Raw genomic sequence first — 15,444 nt, 5'->3', positions numbered from 1 at the left:
AGTCCTGGTATGAATCCTACCTGATCATAATGTATTAATCTCATGATAAGATGCTGTATTCGTTTTGCTAAAATCTTATTTAAGATTTTTGCATCTATATTCATTAGGGAAATTGGTCTATAATTTTCTTTCTCTGTTTTGTCTCTTCCTGGTTTGGGTATCAAAACCATATTTGTATCATAGAAAGAATTTGGGAGGACTCCTTCTTCCCCAATTTTCAAGAATAGTGTATGTAGTATTGGAATTAACTGTTCTTTAAATGTTTGATAGAATTCACTTGTGAATCCATCTGGCCCTGGAGATTTTTTCCTAGGGAGTTCATTGATGGCTTGTTCAATTTCTTTTTCTGAGATGGGGTTGTTTAAGTATTCAACTTCCTCTTCTGTTAATCTGGGCAATTTGTATTTTTTAAAATATTCATCCATCTCGTTTAGATTGTCGAATTTGTGGGCATAAAGTTGGGCAAAGTAGTTTCTAATTATTGTTTTAATTTCCTCCTCATTGGAGGTGAGTTCACCCCTTTCATTTTTAATGTTAGTAATTTGGTTTTCTTCTTTCTTTTTTTTGATCAGATTAACCAAAGGTTTATCAATTTTATTAGTTTTTTCATAAAACCAACTATTGGTTTTATTTATTAATTCAATAGTTTTCTTTATTTCAATTTTATTAATCTCTCCTTTGGTTTTCAGTATTTCTAATTTGGTATTTACTTGGGGATTTTCAATTTGTTCTTTTTCTAGCTTTTTCAACTGCAAGCCTAAGTCATTGATCTCCTCTTTCTCTATTTTATTTATGTAAGCATTCAGAGATATAAAACTTCCCCTAATAACTGCTTTTGCAGTGTCCCATAAGTTTTGGTATGTTGTCTCACTATTGTCATTCTCTTGAATGAAGTTGTTGATTGTTTCTATGATTTCTTCTTTAACCCAATCCTTCTTTAGAATTAGATTATTTAGTTTCCAATTGATTTTTGGTTTCTCTTTCCATGGCCTTTTATTACATGTAATTTTTAATGCATTATGATCTGAAAAGGATGCATTGATTATCTCTACCTTTCTGCACTGGATTGTGAGATTTTTATGTCCTAGTACATGGTCAATTTTTGTAAATGTTCCATGTACCGCTGAGAAAAAGGTATATTCCTTTCTATTCCCATTTAATTTTCTCCAAAGATCTATCATATCTACCTTATCCAGAGTTTTATTTACCTCCTTAACCTCTTTCTTGTTTATTTTAAGGTTGGATTTATCTAGTTCAGAGAGGGGGAGGTTGAGGTCCCCCACTAGTATAGTTTTGCTATCAATTTCTTCCTTCAACTCCCCCAACCTCTCCTCTAAGAATCTGGATGCTATACCACTTGGAGCATACATGTTTAGTAATGATATTGCTTCATTGTCTATGGTGCCTTTTAGCAGGATATAGTTTCCATCCTTATCCCTTTTGATTAGATCTATTTCTGCTTTCGCTTTGTCTGAGATTAGGATTGCTACTCCTGCCTTTCTTACATGAGCTGAAGCACAATATATTCTGCTCCATCCTTTGACCTTTATCCTATGTGTATCCCCCCGTTTCAAATGTGTTTCTTGTAAGCAGCATATTGTTGGATTATGGCTTTTAATCCATTCTGCTATCCGTCTCTGTTTTATGGGAGAGTTCATTCCATTCACATTCACAGTTATGATTACAATCTGTGTATTTCCCTCCAACCTCTTTCCCACCATTTGTGCTTTTAGCTCTCCCGTCTCCCTTCCCCTCCTCAATAGTATTCACTTTTCTCCCCCTCCTCCTGCAGCCTTCCCCTCCTTCTTTTAGCCCCCTCCCTTTTAGTCCCCTTTACTCTTATTGCTTCTTTCCTCCCTTTTACCCACCCTCCCCTTTCTTCCCCCTTCCCCTCCTACTACCTATATAGCTAGTTAGGATTATCTGCTTAAGGTTATTGTTCCCTCCTTTGAACAAATCAGATGAGAGTACCTCTCAAACAATGCTCATCTCCCTCCCCTCCTTCCCTCTACTATAGTTTTGTACTTCTTCCTGTGATATAATTTGCCATTTTCTGCTTCCCCCTTTCCACACCTCCTATTACATTCCCTTCTCATACTTAAATCATATTTTTGCCATGACATCATTTACTTTATGCCCGTTCCCTCTACATATATCCCTTTTATCATAATAGCTGCACAGTTCTCAAGATTAACAGGTATCATCTTCCCCTATAGGGAGGTAAACAGATTGCCCTAATTGAGTTGCAAGTTTTTGTTTTTGTTTTTTCCCCTCTGTTTACCTTTTTATGATTCTCTGGAGACCTGCATTTGAAGATCAAATTGTCTATTGAGTTCTGGTGTTTTGGTCAGGAAGCTCTGGAAATCCCTTATTTCGTTGAATGACTTTCTCCTTGCCTGAAATGTTATGCTGAACTTTGCTGGGTAGTTGATCCTCGGTTGGAGTCCCAACTCCTTTGCCTTACGGAATATTGGGTTCCAATTCTTTCGATCTTTTAATGTAGAAGCTGCAAGGTCCTGTGTGATCCTGACTGTGTGACCTTGATATTTAAATTGTTTCTTTCTGGCTGCTTGTAGTATTTTCTCCTTCACTTGATAGCTCTGGAATTTGGCAACTATATTTCTTGGGGTTTTGAGTTTGGGATCCCTTTCCGGTGGGGAACGGTGGATTCTTTCGATGACTATTTTGCCCTCTGAGTCTAGTACTTCTGGGCAGTTTTCCTTGATGATTTCCTGGAAGATATTGTCCAGACTCTTTTCTTCATCATGGGTTTCTGGCAGGCCAATAATTCTTAGATTTTCTCTCCTGGATCTATTTTCCAGGTCAGTTGTTTTTCCAATTAAATATTTTAGATTTTCTTCTATCTTTTCGTTCTTTAGATTTTGTTTGACTGATTCTTGTTGCCTCATTGAGTCATTAGTTTCTACTTGCCCAATTCTAATCTTGATCGTATTGTTTTCTTCAGTTAGCTTTCGCATCTCCTTTTCCATCTGGCCAATTTTTCCCTTTAAGGAGCTATTTTCTCCATTTAATTTTTGTACTTCTTTTTCCATTCGACCAATTTTCCCAGTTAGGTTTTGGGTTTCCTTTTCCATCTGATCAATTTTCCCTATTAGGTTTTGAGTTTCCTTTTCCGTTTGATTAACTCTTCCTTTTAGGGAATTATTCTCTCCAGTTAATTTTTGAACTTCCTTTTCCATTTCTTCAATTTTCTTTTTCAGATTGATGTTCTCATCAGTGAATTCTTTTTTTATGGTTTTAAAATCATTGGCCAGTTTTTCTTTTATATCCTTCTTCAGACGTTCCAGGTAATCTAGTTGTGCTTGCGAGAAATTCATAGTCCCATCTGAGGTTTCAGATGGAAGTACAGTCTCAGCTCTGACCTCTTTGGTGTTTGTGTTTTGGTCCTTATCCCCATAGAAAGATTCTATGGTTTTTTCACTTTTTGTCTGCTTTTTCCGATTCATGATGTTGGCCGAGTGTTGTAGCTTTTGGTTCTTTCAGTCAGAAGATACAGATCTTTTAAGTTGAGTTGATGTTTGTCTAGGCTAAAAGCAGGCTTTTTTTTTTTGTTTGTTTGTTTCCCAGATCAACCCTGGGTTTAGCTTGATAGGTGTGTGGGAGGTGTGGTCTGGTCTCAGGATATCTCCTCAGCTGGCCTGAGGCAAAGGCAAGGTCCGGGGATGCTGATCCCAGCTTCCCTATTGTCTTCCCTTTCCCCTGGAGGGCTGGGGCACTCCTAGAGGCTAATGCGTGTTCCCGCCCCTCCTGGGGCTCGTTTCCCGGGCTGAGGCTTGCTTGGGTCTCAGTGCGAATTTTTCTCTGCCCTGGGTCGTCTGTCCCTCCAGATAGCCTCCACCACGGTAGGAAGAATCCCCCTTTGCCACCTCTCCAGCCTCTGGTGTTATGAGACCACCCGCCCCCTTTTGCTGTTCCTGCTGATCCAGGATTAATCTGGGGAAGAATTTTATGGTTCCCTCAGGGTCATCAGGGGGGAGGAGAGAGCACTTACTGATCACTCTGCCATCCCAGTTCCTGGAAGTTCAAGTAGTGACCCACCGAAGTCCGTCTTCAGGCTGAAGATTTCAAGGACTGCTGCGCTGATGTCTGGCACTCAGCGGCTCTCACCGGCTCGGCCTGGCTTATCTCCTGCTCCGCTGGTCTTGCCCGCCACTCTCGGGCTCCTCGGGTCCCCTCCGCCCTGCCGTGCCGACCGCGCTGCGCTGTGCGCCGGGGTCTTACCCCCGCGGAACAGATCCCTCCCGTGGACCTTCCAGTCCAGCCTGGGCTCCGAATCTGTCAAAGTCCGTCTCCCACTGGATTCTACACCTCCAAAGTCTGGTCAGACTCCCAGTTTCACTCTTAATCAGTTAATAAAGGAGCATCTAGTAAGCACCTACTATGGGCCAGATATCGTGCTGAGCTTTGGGGATCCAAAGACTGGTTGGAGTAGCCCTTGCCCTCAAGACACTCATGTTGCACACATATAGAAGTCTGTACCTGACGTGTTCAGAGCAGGCCCAGAGTCACTTTTGAAGGCGTCACCCTCTGGGGTGGGGGGAACAATGCTGTGAAAAGCCTCCTTCTGAAGAGGATGCTGGAGTCTGGAAGGAAACCAGGAATTCCAAGGGGGTGTGGAGTTTCCCCAGGGCCCAGCTCCGGGGGCTGGGGAAGGATGGGCCTGGCATGGTGGATGGGTGCGGCAGCAGGGAGGGGCCCCGGGGAATTGACTTCAGCCAAGGCAGACTCATCCATTGTCGCTCCTTCATGGTGGCCGTGCGCCATGACAGTTTTCCCCAGTCAAGGACTCCTGGTGCCTCTGCAGCAGCATCTGGAGATGTTCTTGCTAGATGACAAAGGGGAAGGCCATTCTCCATCAGAAAGTCCACTAACACAAAGAATTAGAAAAACCTCCCTACGGTTTCCTCTTTCCCCCTATTTTTCTTTTCATCATATTACAATTTGTTCCGGCAAAAAAAAAAAAAAAATCACCCGTGATTGATGAAGACTCCTGATGACAAACAGGAGGAAATGAAATCTTAAACCTTCCCTCAAAGCCTGGGGGAGTGTCTCCTGAGAAGCCGTGGGGAGCACAGCTAACGTGGTACAGCCCTTTCAAGGCTTCCAGCCAGATGCTTGGAGGCCACTCGAGTGATGGAGGCGGGCCTGGCTCTGCCAGTGGCATCTGGGCTCAGCCACCATCCATCCTCCTCCTCATCAGCCTCTGTGATCTTGGTCAGGTCCCGACTTCTCAGGCCACAGTGGGCTCCTCTGCCAGGATGGACGAGAGACTTGGAGCCTTAAAGCGACTCCTGGTCATAGCCTCTGCACACTGCTGCTGGTCCAATGCATTCCAGGCTTCCTAGCTGTGACCTTCAGTAGCCACAATCTTCTCATCATCTTAGCAGGTCATCAGAGATTCCAGACCAGCTCTTCATATCCTTAGCTTGTCTTTTCTGTCTTCTCAGGAGGAGGCAAACCCCTCCAGACTAGAGTTCCCTTCTCTTTGTCCTCATGTCCCCAGTGTCATGCCCTCCCGGGGCTTAGCGTGAATGTCTGCTCATTAAGAAGTAAAGAATTTGTTTTGCAGATAAAATGGATTGAGACAAATGGAGTGCTACTAGTAGTTATGTTTGGGAGAAACTTTACGAGGTATATCTCATTTAAGCTTCCACACACCCTGTGAGATAAAGTGTTGCACACATCCTCATTTTACAGAGGGGAAACTGAGGTTCAGCAAAGTTAAATGACTTGCCCACAGTCACAGAGCTAGCAAATGTCAGAGACAGGATGTGAACTCAAGTCTTTCTAGCTATCAGCTAATATTTGTTTAGCATTATGTAAACACTCATCTATTAATGTCAACGTCGCATTATGTATTAATTATATGATTGTTTTTGAGTTTTGCGAAGCACTTTACAAATGTGATCTCATTTGGTCATTGTAACAGCCCTGGGAGGTAAGTGCTATTATTACCCTTCGTTTTACAGATGAAACTGAGGCAAGCAGAGATTAAGTGACTTGCCCAAGGCCACTCGGTTAATCAGTATGAGGCAGGGTTTGAATTCAGCTCTTCCTGATTCCGGATCCAGCCTTCTAGTCCCTGCACCCCCTGGCTCCCCTGTCTATTCATTTAGGTAGGGAGGACTACCTGACTGGCTTTGTGATCTCACTGGTATAGGAACTTCTAGGTGAGGAAACTCCCTCCCCCAATGTGGGTCAGCCCCTTCTCAGCAGAGTAGAAGTAGCCTAGAGCCCTGAGAGGTGGAGTCTTGCTCAGGGTCACATAGCCCTCCCTGGCTTTGGGATCAGCTCTCTGCTCGCTGCACTAAACTGTCTCTGTCTCCAAATATTTCCCTTTGTTTAAAGTCCAACTCTCATTGCTAGCTTTTGTTTGTATATCCCATTCCTTGCTGTATCCCTCCCTTTTCCCTTGTCCATCAAGCAATCCCTTGTCATAATAGAAGAAAAGATAAAAAAGGGGGGAAAACCAGTTCAAGAAAACCAACTGGCACCTTTTTCTTGTTTGGCAGTGCATGCCCTGTTCCATCCCCATAGGCCCCCACCTCTATAAAGAGGGATGCAGGGTCCATTTTGTCAGTTCTTCTCCAGGGCTAGGCTTGGTCAGCGTGACTATGCAACGTTCATCTTTGGTATTTTGTTGTGGTCATAACTGTGTATCTTTCCTTGGTTCTGTTTACTTAATTCTGCGTCATCAAACATTTCCATTTAGCTTGCGTGCTCCTTGCTCATATTTACGATTATTCCTCCTGGTTTACTTCTGCTATTGTCAGTATGGGTCTCTTCATTCAGGAAGCTCACTCAGATCCCCAGGAAGATCGGAAAGGGCCTCGAAGGCCAGTCTGGTCTCTTCGTTTGACAGATGAGGAAATGGAAACCCAGGCAATGGTGGTTTTGGAATAGGATTTGAACCCAGGTCCTCTGATTTCCTAGCCATCATTCTTTTCCATCCCTAAATTGTTCTTAAAGAGGAAGGCAGAAAATTTTTTAGGCCAGTAGGATACAGGAAAATTCACTCAATTGGCGGCTCCTAAAGCTGCCGGTGGTCCTGAGGAGAATACTGGATTGCTTAAAATGACAGAGCTGGCAGGATCATCCAGAAAAGAGAGGGGTTAAGGCTTGTCTCTGCACTCACAGCTGGCTTATGGCTGAACTGGGACTAGAACCCGAGTCTTCTCCCTCTTCTGCTGGTGCTCTATCCCTGAGCACAGGCCTCCCCCAGAAGCTTGTACCTTCTTCTCCCCTGACTGTTCAGGGTGGGTGGCCCAGGTTACCTGAGTAGAGGAGGACGAAGAACTCAAGTCACTTTTCTCCATCTTCTGTCCTTGAGACAGCCAGATAGCCTCTGCTTGTTCAGGAGGAGGTGTAGCCACTGTCCCTAGTATGTTTCTGGGTAACTCTCCAAGCTAGGTTCTTAATGGACAGACATTCTGGGTAGAATGACTGGAAGCCCTGTCCTCTGTTCACACCTGGGAGTCCTGGGAGGGAACAGCCATGCCCGGGATGTTCTGTTCCCATGCCTGGGTTCCCTTCTCTGCCCCTTCACTGGGGCAGAAATAGAGAGCTTGCCCTCCCAGGTGCTCATCTACCCCTATGGTGCCCTCTGAACATAGGAGAGAAGGCTCTCATGTGCACAGCCACCTCATGCACCCTCAGTTTAGACCCACCTTCTCTGACTGGCAAACTCAGGGAAAGTTAGATTAAGGAAATAAATTCATCCCCTGCAAGTTAGAGCCTAAAACCCCATCACTATCCTGCTTTCTCCCCCACCCGCTTTCTTCCACCTTGTTTAGAACCGTTCAAAAAAAAAAAAAAAAAAATCACAGCAGACCCTCACCGTGGGTATTTACTGCCGCCATGTGGTCAGCCTCTTCTCGCATGGCATGGAAAGAGACCCAAGTTCAAAGCCCCCATTGTTTATGGCTGCTTTCTGTTCTTTTCCCTTCAGGCTCCTAGCCCAGGAAGACAACTAATCAAAGGGGGTTAGAAAACTGATTTCAGCTGTCCTCTTTATAGCTTGCACATTGTGTGTATGTGCGTGTGTGAGTCTGTGTGTGAGAATGCATGTGTGTGAATATAGGAGCATGTCTGTGAATGAGTGTGAGAATGTGTGTGATGTCTGTGAATATGTGTACTGAGTAAGTGTGAAAAAGCATGTATGTGAGTATGAATGCATGTGAGACTGCATGTGAATGAATGTGAGAATGTGTGTGTGAGTGTGAAAATATGTGTCAATAAGTATGTCTGTGAATATGTATGTGAATGAATGTGACAATGTTTGTGGTGTATGTGAATGTATGTGATAGGTGTGTGAATGAATATGAAAATGTGTGTGGTGTTTGAATATGTGTGCATGTGCGAATGTATGAGAGTATATGTAAATGAGTGTGAGAATATGTGTGGTGTGTGTATGTGTACATGAGCAAGTATGAAAATGTGTGTGAATATGTGTATATGTGAATGTATGTGTGAATGTCTGTATGTGTGTGTTAACATGTGATCGATGTGTGAATGTGTGTCTGTGATGTGCATATACATGTGATGTATATGCATGTGAATATATATGTGAATGAGTGTGAATATGTGTATATATGTGCATCTATGTATGATGCATATGTGTCATTGTATTATGCATGTATGAGGGAATGTGTGATATGTGTGTGTATATATATTCAGAAAGAAAAGTGCTATAAAAAGATATTCAATAGAAATTCATTTCAAATGGTGCATGGCTGTGCCTGATCAAATCCAAGTCAAGTAGCACTTAATGAGGCTTGTGGCTTCAAAACATCTTTTAATGTTGTTTCACAGGCCACAGCCAGGTGTCCTGACCTATGTCCTGCCACTGGACTCCAGTGACTCTGGAGGGGAGAGTGAGGCTGGTGTCTTTGCACAGCCCTGCCTCACTTAAATCCAATTCACTTGCAAGTCAATACATAGATCTTCCCCTACCTCCATGTCTTTGGTCCTCTTTGATAAGGGAGGATGAAAAACAACTGTTATCATTGTAGCTCAAAATAAGTAGTAATGACCCTCAGCATGTTGTTTTCTCTGCACAGCATCTTCCACCGGCTCATGTGAGTGTGAGTTGGGTAGGACCTCAGCGACCATCCTTTCCAATCTCCTCATGTAATGGATGAGGACCCCAAACCTAAAGAAGGGTAGCAGCTACCCACAGTCATACAGGGAAGGAGAAGCAAAATTAGAATTTGACTCAGGTCCCGACTTCCTCTGTTTTGCTTGGCACCTGCAGAACCAAAATCTGTTATCCAAAGCTGCTCCATTTGGTGAAATCTTCCAGAGCTTAGTCTCCCCTGGTCCAGCCTTCAAGGGCCCAAAGTCATGAGATACCAAGATGGAATGGTGGACTTGGATATTGGGGAGGCGGACCCTTTTGTAATAGTTTAGAAAGTCAGATTCCAAAATTAGAATCTCAAGGGCTTCCCTGGAAATGTGCCTGGGACACAGACATTGGACATGAGAGAAGCTTGGATTAAAATCTCAACTCAGCTTCTTGCTAGCCGTGTAACCTTGGGTACGTCCCTCCCTTTATTTCTCTGGCTCTCAGATCCCCTCTCATCAAAAGATGGGAATCAACTTAATGACCTCTAAGGTCCATCCTGGTTGCCCCTCTCCCCCAGATCACTGGGATACAGTAGGGAGAAAGCATGATCTGAAGTCAGAAAGACTTGAATTCAAATCCCAGCTCTGTCACTTACCTCTGTGACCTAGGTCACACTATTTTACTTATTCTGAGCCTCTGTTTCTTCTTCTGTAAAACGAGGGGGTTAGACTAGATGGCCTCTGATTTTCTTTCCAGGGCTTTCTTTGATTCCTCCCTAAATGTGATCATATTAATTCAGTGAAACATAGGCAACTTGGCAGTGGTTTGTTTTTCGATGTTTCATTTTTCCATTCTCCATGCCCTTGACCCCATAAAATTCTTTATAAGGATTTTCCAAGGGTGTGATTACCTTTTCAAGTCAGTTCATCCAATAAAGCCTCTAATCCTAGAAGAATAGAATTTTCATGCTGGGAGGGCCCTCAGAGACTGTCCAGTGGAAACACACAAGTCAGATTCTTGGAGGAAACTGTCCATAAACTGACCAACAAAGCTCTTCTGGGATTTACTATATTAAACCTAACTCTGCCTTCCAGCAAATAGGAAAATAGAAAGAAACAGTAGTTATGAGCTTGGGGTTGACACGGGGAGAGCCTTATATATATCTCCACTAGGCGGTTTACACAATTTAATGGCTCCAAACTCCACTAGCACAATCAATGGAGATGAACTCAGACACACTCACACAGTCTAAGAGTGAGTGGAGTCTGGGGCACCCCAGGTATAGCGTAGAGGAGACCTTTTGGCCCACATGATGGAGGTCATCTCCCATGTCCTTCTCACCTCTGGGTGCCCTCTGAGCTTTCATCTTCTTGGAATTCAGAAGCAGCCACCTTGCTTTCATCTCGGCAGGGAGGTCACCATCGCTTCTTGAACCACAGCATGTATCAAGATCTGAAGCCTCTCTTTTTTTTTCCTATTGAGAGAGATGTCATTTATATAGGGGAAAAAGCAACCCCCCTAATAAAAAATAAACTCATTTTTAGAGCCACAAAGTTTCATCAGATTGTTGTTTGTTCGTTGTGTTTACAAGAAGTCAGATAGTTATTGTCCTTCAGGGCCCACCTTGTTCTTTCTTGCCTGACACCATTTTTTTCTTTCTCCTACTTCTTTACGACTGTGGTCTTCTAGCCTCCATCTTGGCTATTAGGGTCATGGCTCTCGCTGTTTGTTCTGGTCTGTTTTGTTTGGGAAGGTCATTGTAGCTCTGGAGGCATTGTGACCCACAGTGTTGGGAGATCCCAGCATCCCCATGTTAGAAGGGACTTCCCAACTCGCCTCAATCTGGCTTCTGCCTGCAGGCTGAAAAGGAGGCAGAACCCACCAGCCATCTCCCCAGGCGACTGCTGGGCTTTGGGACAGCTCTGATCTGCAGGAAGAATTTTCTCCTACCAACCAGAAATGACCTCTTTGCAGCTCCCATCCATTCGTTGCTCCTGGCTTTGACCTTTGAAAACAAACAGAAAAGTTAAGTCCCTCTTCCTCACAGCTCCTCAAGTATCTGAAGCTGGCTAGTTCCCCCTCCCCCATGTAGAATCCATTTTTTAGGCTAAATATCCCCAATTCCTTCAGATAATAATAACAGCAGTTGTAAAATATCAGTTCAAGCTTTGTCAAATGCTTCACCTAGGTGACCTCAGCTGTTCTTCATAAGACATCAACTCAAAAGCTCAGGGTAGAGGGGTTTAATCCTAGCTTTGTGTGATTTCTTTCCCTCAGGAGAGCTCCGTTTCCTACTCTGTAAAAATGAGGGGTTTGGCCCAAATGGCCTCCAGCTCTAAGTTCCTGAGGACATTTTTCTTTCCTATCCATTTTTGGTTCCCAGCTGGCCTTCCCCAGGGGTCTTGGCTGCTCCCTGGTTTTTCTCCCTGGTTTGCTTTCATGGTCTGTTTCTGGAATGGAGGACATCTAGACTATGCACAGTGCCTCCATCAGGACAGTGTTGGTGACTTCTCCATTCGTCCCACTTCTGGACTAAGGGCATAACTAGGGTTCCAGAGCTCTTTGAGTTCCCACTGTGATAAAGGACAGCTCACTCTCTTCCTCTTCCCAAAGGGGCCAGAGCACGTAGGTTTAGAAAGCTTTCTGCATCTCATTTGATCTTATAAACAACCCTTGAGGTAAATGTTATTATTGTCTTCATTGGAGAGATGAATAAACTCCAGAAAGATCATGTCCGTGCTGGCATAGCAAGTAAAGCGTCTGAGGCAGGATTTGAACCTGGTACTCTTTGGAGCCCAATTTCAGTTTTCTCCATTGTGGGGGTTGGGAGAGGTGCAGTTTGCACTGGGTGCCTGGCATCTTCCCCTCAGCTGCAGTGGACCCAGGGGTCTCATGACCTGGGCATATGAGCGCCTTCAAGGGTCAGTTTTTAGCAGTCCTATTCTGCCTGAGATCTTCCTTGAATTTTGTCAGATGTTAGTTCTTTCCCAGACCAGTTAATTTTGATTTGTTTTGTACACACTTTCTGTCTAACTATTGCTGTAAAAGCACTATCCTCTCCTTTTAACCATGTGAAGGGAATATCCCATTTAAAAATTAATTTATTTGTTTTCAACAATCACTTCCATTAATCTTAAATTTTCTCCCCCTCCCTCTCCCCTCCCTCCCTGAGACAGCATGCAATATTATATGGGTTCTACACATACATTCTTATTATACATACATTCTTATTAAACACATTTTTACATTAGTCATGCTGCAAAGAAGAATTAAAACAAATGAGAGAAACCATGAGAAAAAACAAACCAAACCAAAACATAACACAAAAGAAAATAGTCTGCTTCATTCTGCTTTCCGATTCCATAGTTCTTTCTCTGAATGTGGATGGCATTTTGCCTCAAGAGTCCTTTGGGAATGTTTTAGGTCCTTGTCTTGCTGTGAAGGGCTAAGTCTATCAAAAAGAGTCCTGGAACACTGTGGCTGTTACTGTGTATAATGTTCTTCGGGTTCTGCTCATTTCACTCAGCATTGGTTCATATAAGTCTTTCCAGGCTTTTCTGAAGTCTTCCTGTTCATTATTTCTTATAGCACAATAGTAGGGAATATCCTTTTAGCCCACACTTTTTTAAAAATAATTTTTTTAACAGAAATGTGTACTTGCCAAAGGTCTTTGCTGCATCTATTACTAGTTTAGTCTGGCACAAGTAGAATATACTTATACCCTGGTTGATTGATTAATATATTTAGTCATGTTAATGGCTCTTCTGATACTAATGATCTGCTCGTCCCTTTCTCATGAAGCCAATCAGCCAGTAAGCGTTTATTGAACAGTCAGTGCTCCTCTCAGGGCTTTGCACGGAACGATCTCTTATTTGCTCCATTTGCCATATTTGTTGAATTGAGTTTGTTTGCTTTAGCACAAAGTTCAATTACATTGGACATATGGGCCTTCGGAACAGTATTCAGTTACCTGAGGGTGGTCTTACGCCTGACTTGTTCGGACCAAGGCAGATCAGAGTTTTGCCTGCTGGTCACAAATCCCCACTTGGCTTGAATGTTCCCTTGAGAAGCTACCTTGCATTTATTTACTTTGTGTATACTGTATATCCTTATGTGGGCATCTTGTTCCCCCGTAAAATGTCAGCTCCTTGAGGGCGGAGGCTGATTTGATTTTTTCTTTCAAGTTTCAATGCCCAGCATACAATAGGCACTTACTAAATGCCTGTGGATTGTTGGTGGTTTGTCTGGCTGGTGTTTAGTTTTATTCTGGCCCCGATTTATTGTGATTTTTTTTTCCCCCTTTTGTAGTGCGCTCACTCAGTTTTTCCAGCTGTTTCCAGAGTACAGGAAGAATGATTTCTATGCCACTGGAGAGGTGAGTGCAAGTCCTGTTTTCTCATGAGGGTTTAGGCTGAAGTTAGCGCTTAGGTGTTTAATAGATGTGCCTAGTAGACAGGTGCTTAATAAACGCGTATTCCCTTCCCTGTGACAGCAGGCATTTACACAGGGCTTTTGAAGTTAGAAAGCACTTTACAAAGGTTATGTCATTTGATCCTGAGGACAACCCTGGGAGGTAGGTGCTATTATTATCCCCGTTTTACAATTGAGAAAAACAAGGCAGACAGAGGTTAATTGGCTTGTCCAGAATCATGCAGCTACTTTGTAACTGAGGCAGAATTTGAACTCAGGTCTTCCTGACTCCCAGCACCATAGCGTCACCTAGCCACATACATACTAAATTTTATAAACCCTTGATGGAATTGAAGAAGATAGCAGTTTGGGTGGGTGACCCCTGCCTCGTACATATTAGTTGAGAGGGAATTTAGGGATTGTCTGTTTTTTGGTGGCCCATGTTCCTGTAGTGTCCAATTATGACAGCTGTTGGAGAAAATCAGTAAAGGTTTTAGAATTCTGCCACATTGTGACAAAGTGCGTCTGCCTTGTTCGGACTCCTGGTAAGGGCTGAGGGGCATCAGTGTTTATACTTGGATCATCTACTGGTGAGGTTTCCTGTGATGGAGACTTGAGATGGTCCACAGTGTGGAGCTGAGCACCTTCTCAGCTGGGGTCTGTGCACCCAACCCAAGGTCAGTTTACTTTGTGTGAGATTCCCTGCCTTGCAAACAACACAGACAAGATGTGAATGAGATGGTTGGACTTGGCACACAGCTGCCAAGACTTGGACGGAGATTTTGGCTTGTCTGTTCTCTGTCTGCACGTTGGTTTTGTGCATGTAATTCTCTTCTGTGTGTGAGAATCTTAATTTTTTTGTTTTTGTTTTCCACTGCCAAGACTAAAACTCACAAAGAGCTCCATGCCTTCAAAGTAATTTCATAAGATAAAATCACTTTTGGGAGGGTAGGGGGAAGCTGGCAATTCTCTCCTTTCTGAAAGGAAAAATGAGAAAAAAGACATACCAGACGTTTAAATTTGGTGGATTTGAAAATTAATTGTATTATTTCTTCATGAATAAAACAATGAACAAATGTGAATTTTCCCTTTCCCTCAATGAAAAAAGAGAAAACAAAATCCTTGTAACAAATTAGCATAACCAAACACAACAGGTTCCTGTGCTGGCTGAGTACACAAATATGTCTTCCACACCTTGAGTTTGTTATGTCTCTCAGGAGCTGAATAGCCTTCTTCATCACTGGTCCAATGGAATTGTAGTTGGTCAGTTCATTGATCAGACTTCTTAAGTCTTTCAAAGTTATTTCTCATTACAACACTGTAGCAATTGTACAATTTTTTTTCTCCTTGTTCTCCTCAATTCACACTGTATCTGTTCGTATAAATCTTCACAAGTTTTTCTGAAATCTTCTCTTAAATTATTTGGTATATCACAGCCATTTCCATTACGGCCATATACTATGAATTGTTTGTTTATTCCTCAATTGATGGGCACCTGCTTAGTTTAGAATTCTTTCTTAGCGCTGACACTCATCACCAGCCACTTTTCCCTTGAGATCAAACTGGGGTGAGTGTAGGGAAGGAAGTGCAGCCAGGACACACAGATAGGCAGTTCCTGCCTGGATTCGGAGCATGGTTTCTTAAGCACTCACTCCATTCTGAAGTAGGCAATTCTGTGTCTTCAAATGAGCATAGTTCATGAGCTTCCAACAAACTTGGACCCTCGTGAACCCCCAGCCAGTGCAGGCAAAAGGGGGAGAAGGATGTAGGAGCCTGACTCCAAAGGCACTACGGATCTGATCACTGGATCTTTTGGTCTGGACTCTTTGGACAGTCTTTGTTCCTCCCCCCCAGAGCAATTGTAGAGGCCAGTCTGCTAATGGTACACAGCTATTGTATGCCAAAATCCCTGGCTAGATGTAGTAGTTCCTAGTAGAAACAAAATGAGC

General features: G+C 43.3%; 1 protein-coding gene across 4 annotated transcripts in view; it reads left to right on the top strand.

Moving 5' to 3' along the window:
- CPVL (carboxypeptidase vitellogenic like) overlaps positions 1-15,444 on the top strand; it is a 124,203-nt gene that overhangs the window by 35,876 nt on the left and 72,883 nt on the right. For all 4 annotated transcript variants that reach the window (XM_072651031.1, XM_072651028.1, XM_072651029.1 and 1 more), the window contains exon 7: positions 13,394-13,460. In XM_072651031.1, the coding sequence (XP_072507132.1) occupies positions 13,394-13,460 (67 nt within the window). The remainder of the gene's footprint in view (positions 1-13,393; positions 13,461-15,444) is intronic.

The sequence above is a fragment of the Notamacropus eugenii genome, chromosome 3 (genome assembly GCF_028372415.1).
Source record: "Notamacropus eugenii isolate mMacEug1 chromosome 3, mMacEug1.pri_v2, whole genome shotgun sequence".
Classification (NCBI taxonomy): Eukaryota; Metazoa; Chordata; class Mammalia; order Diprotodontia; family Macropodidae; genus Notamacropus; species Notamacropus eugenii.
Note: the sequence above shows the minus strand (reverse complement) of the source record. Positions and strands in the feature narration are given on the sequence as shown.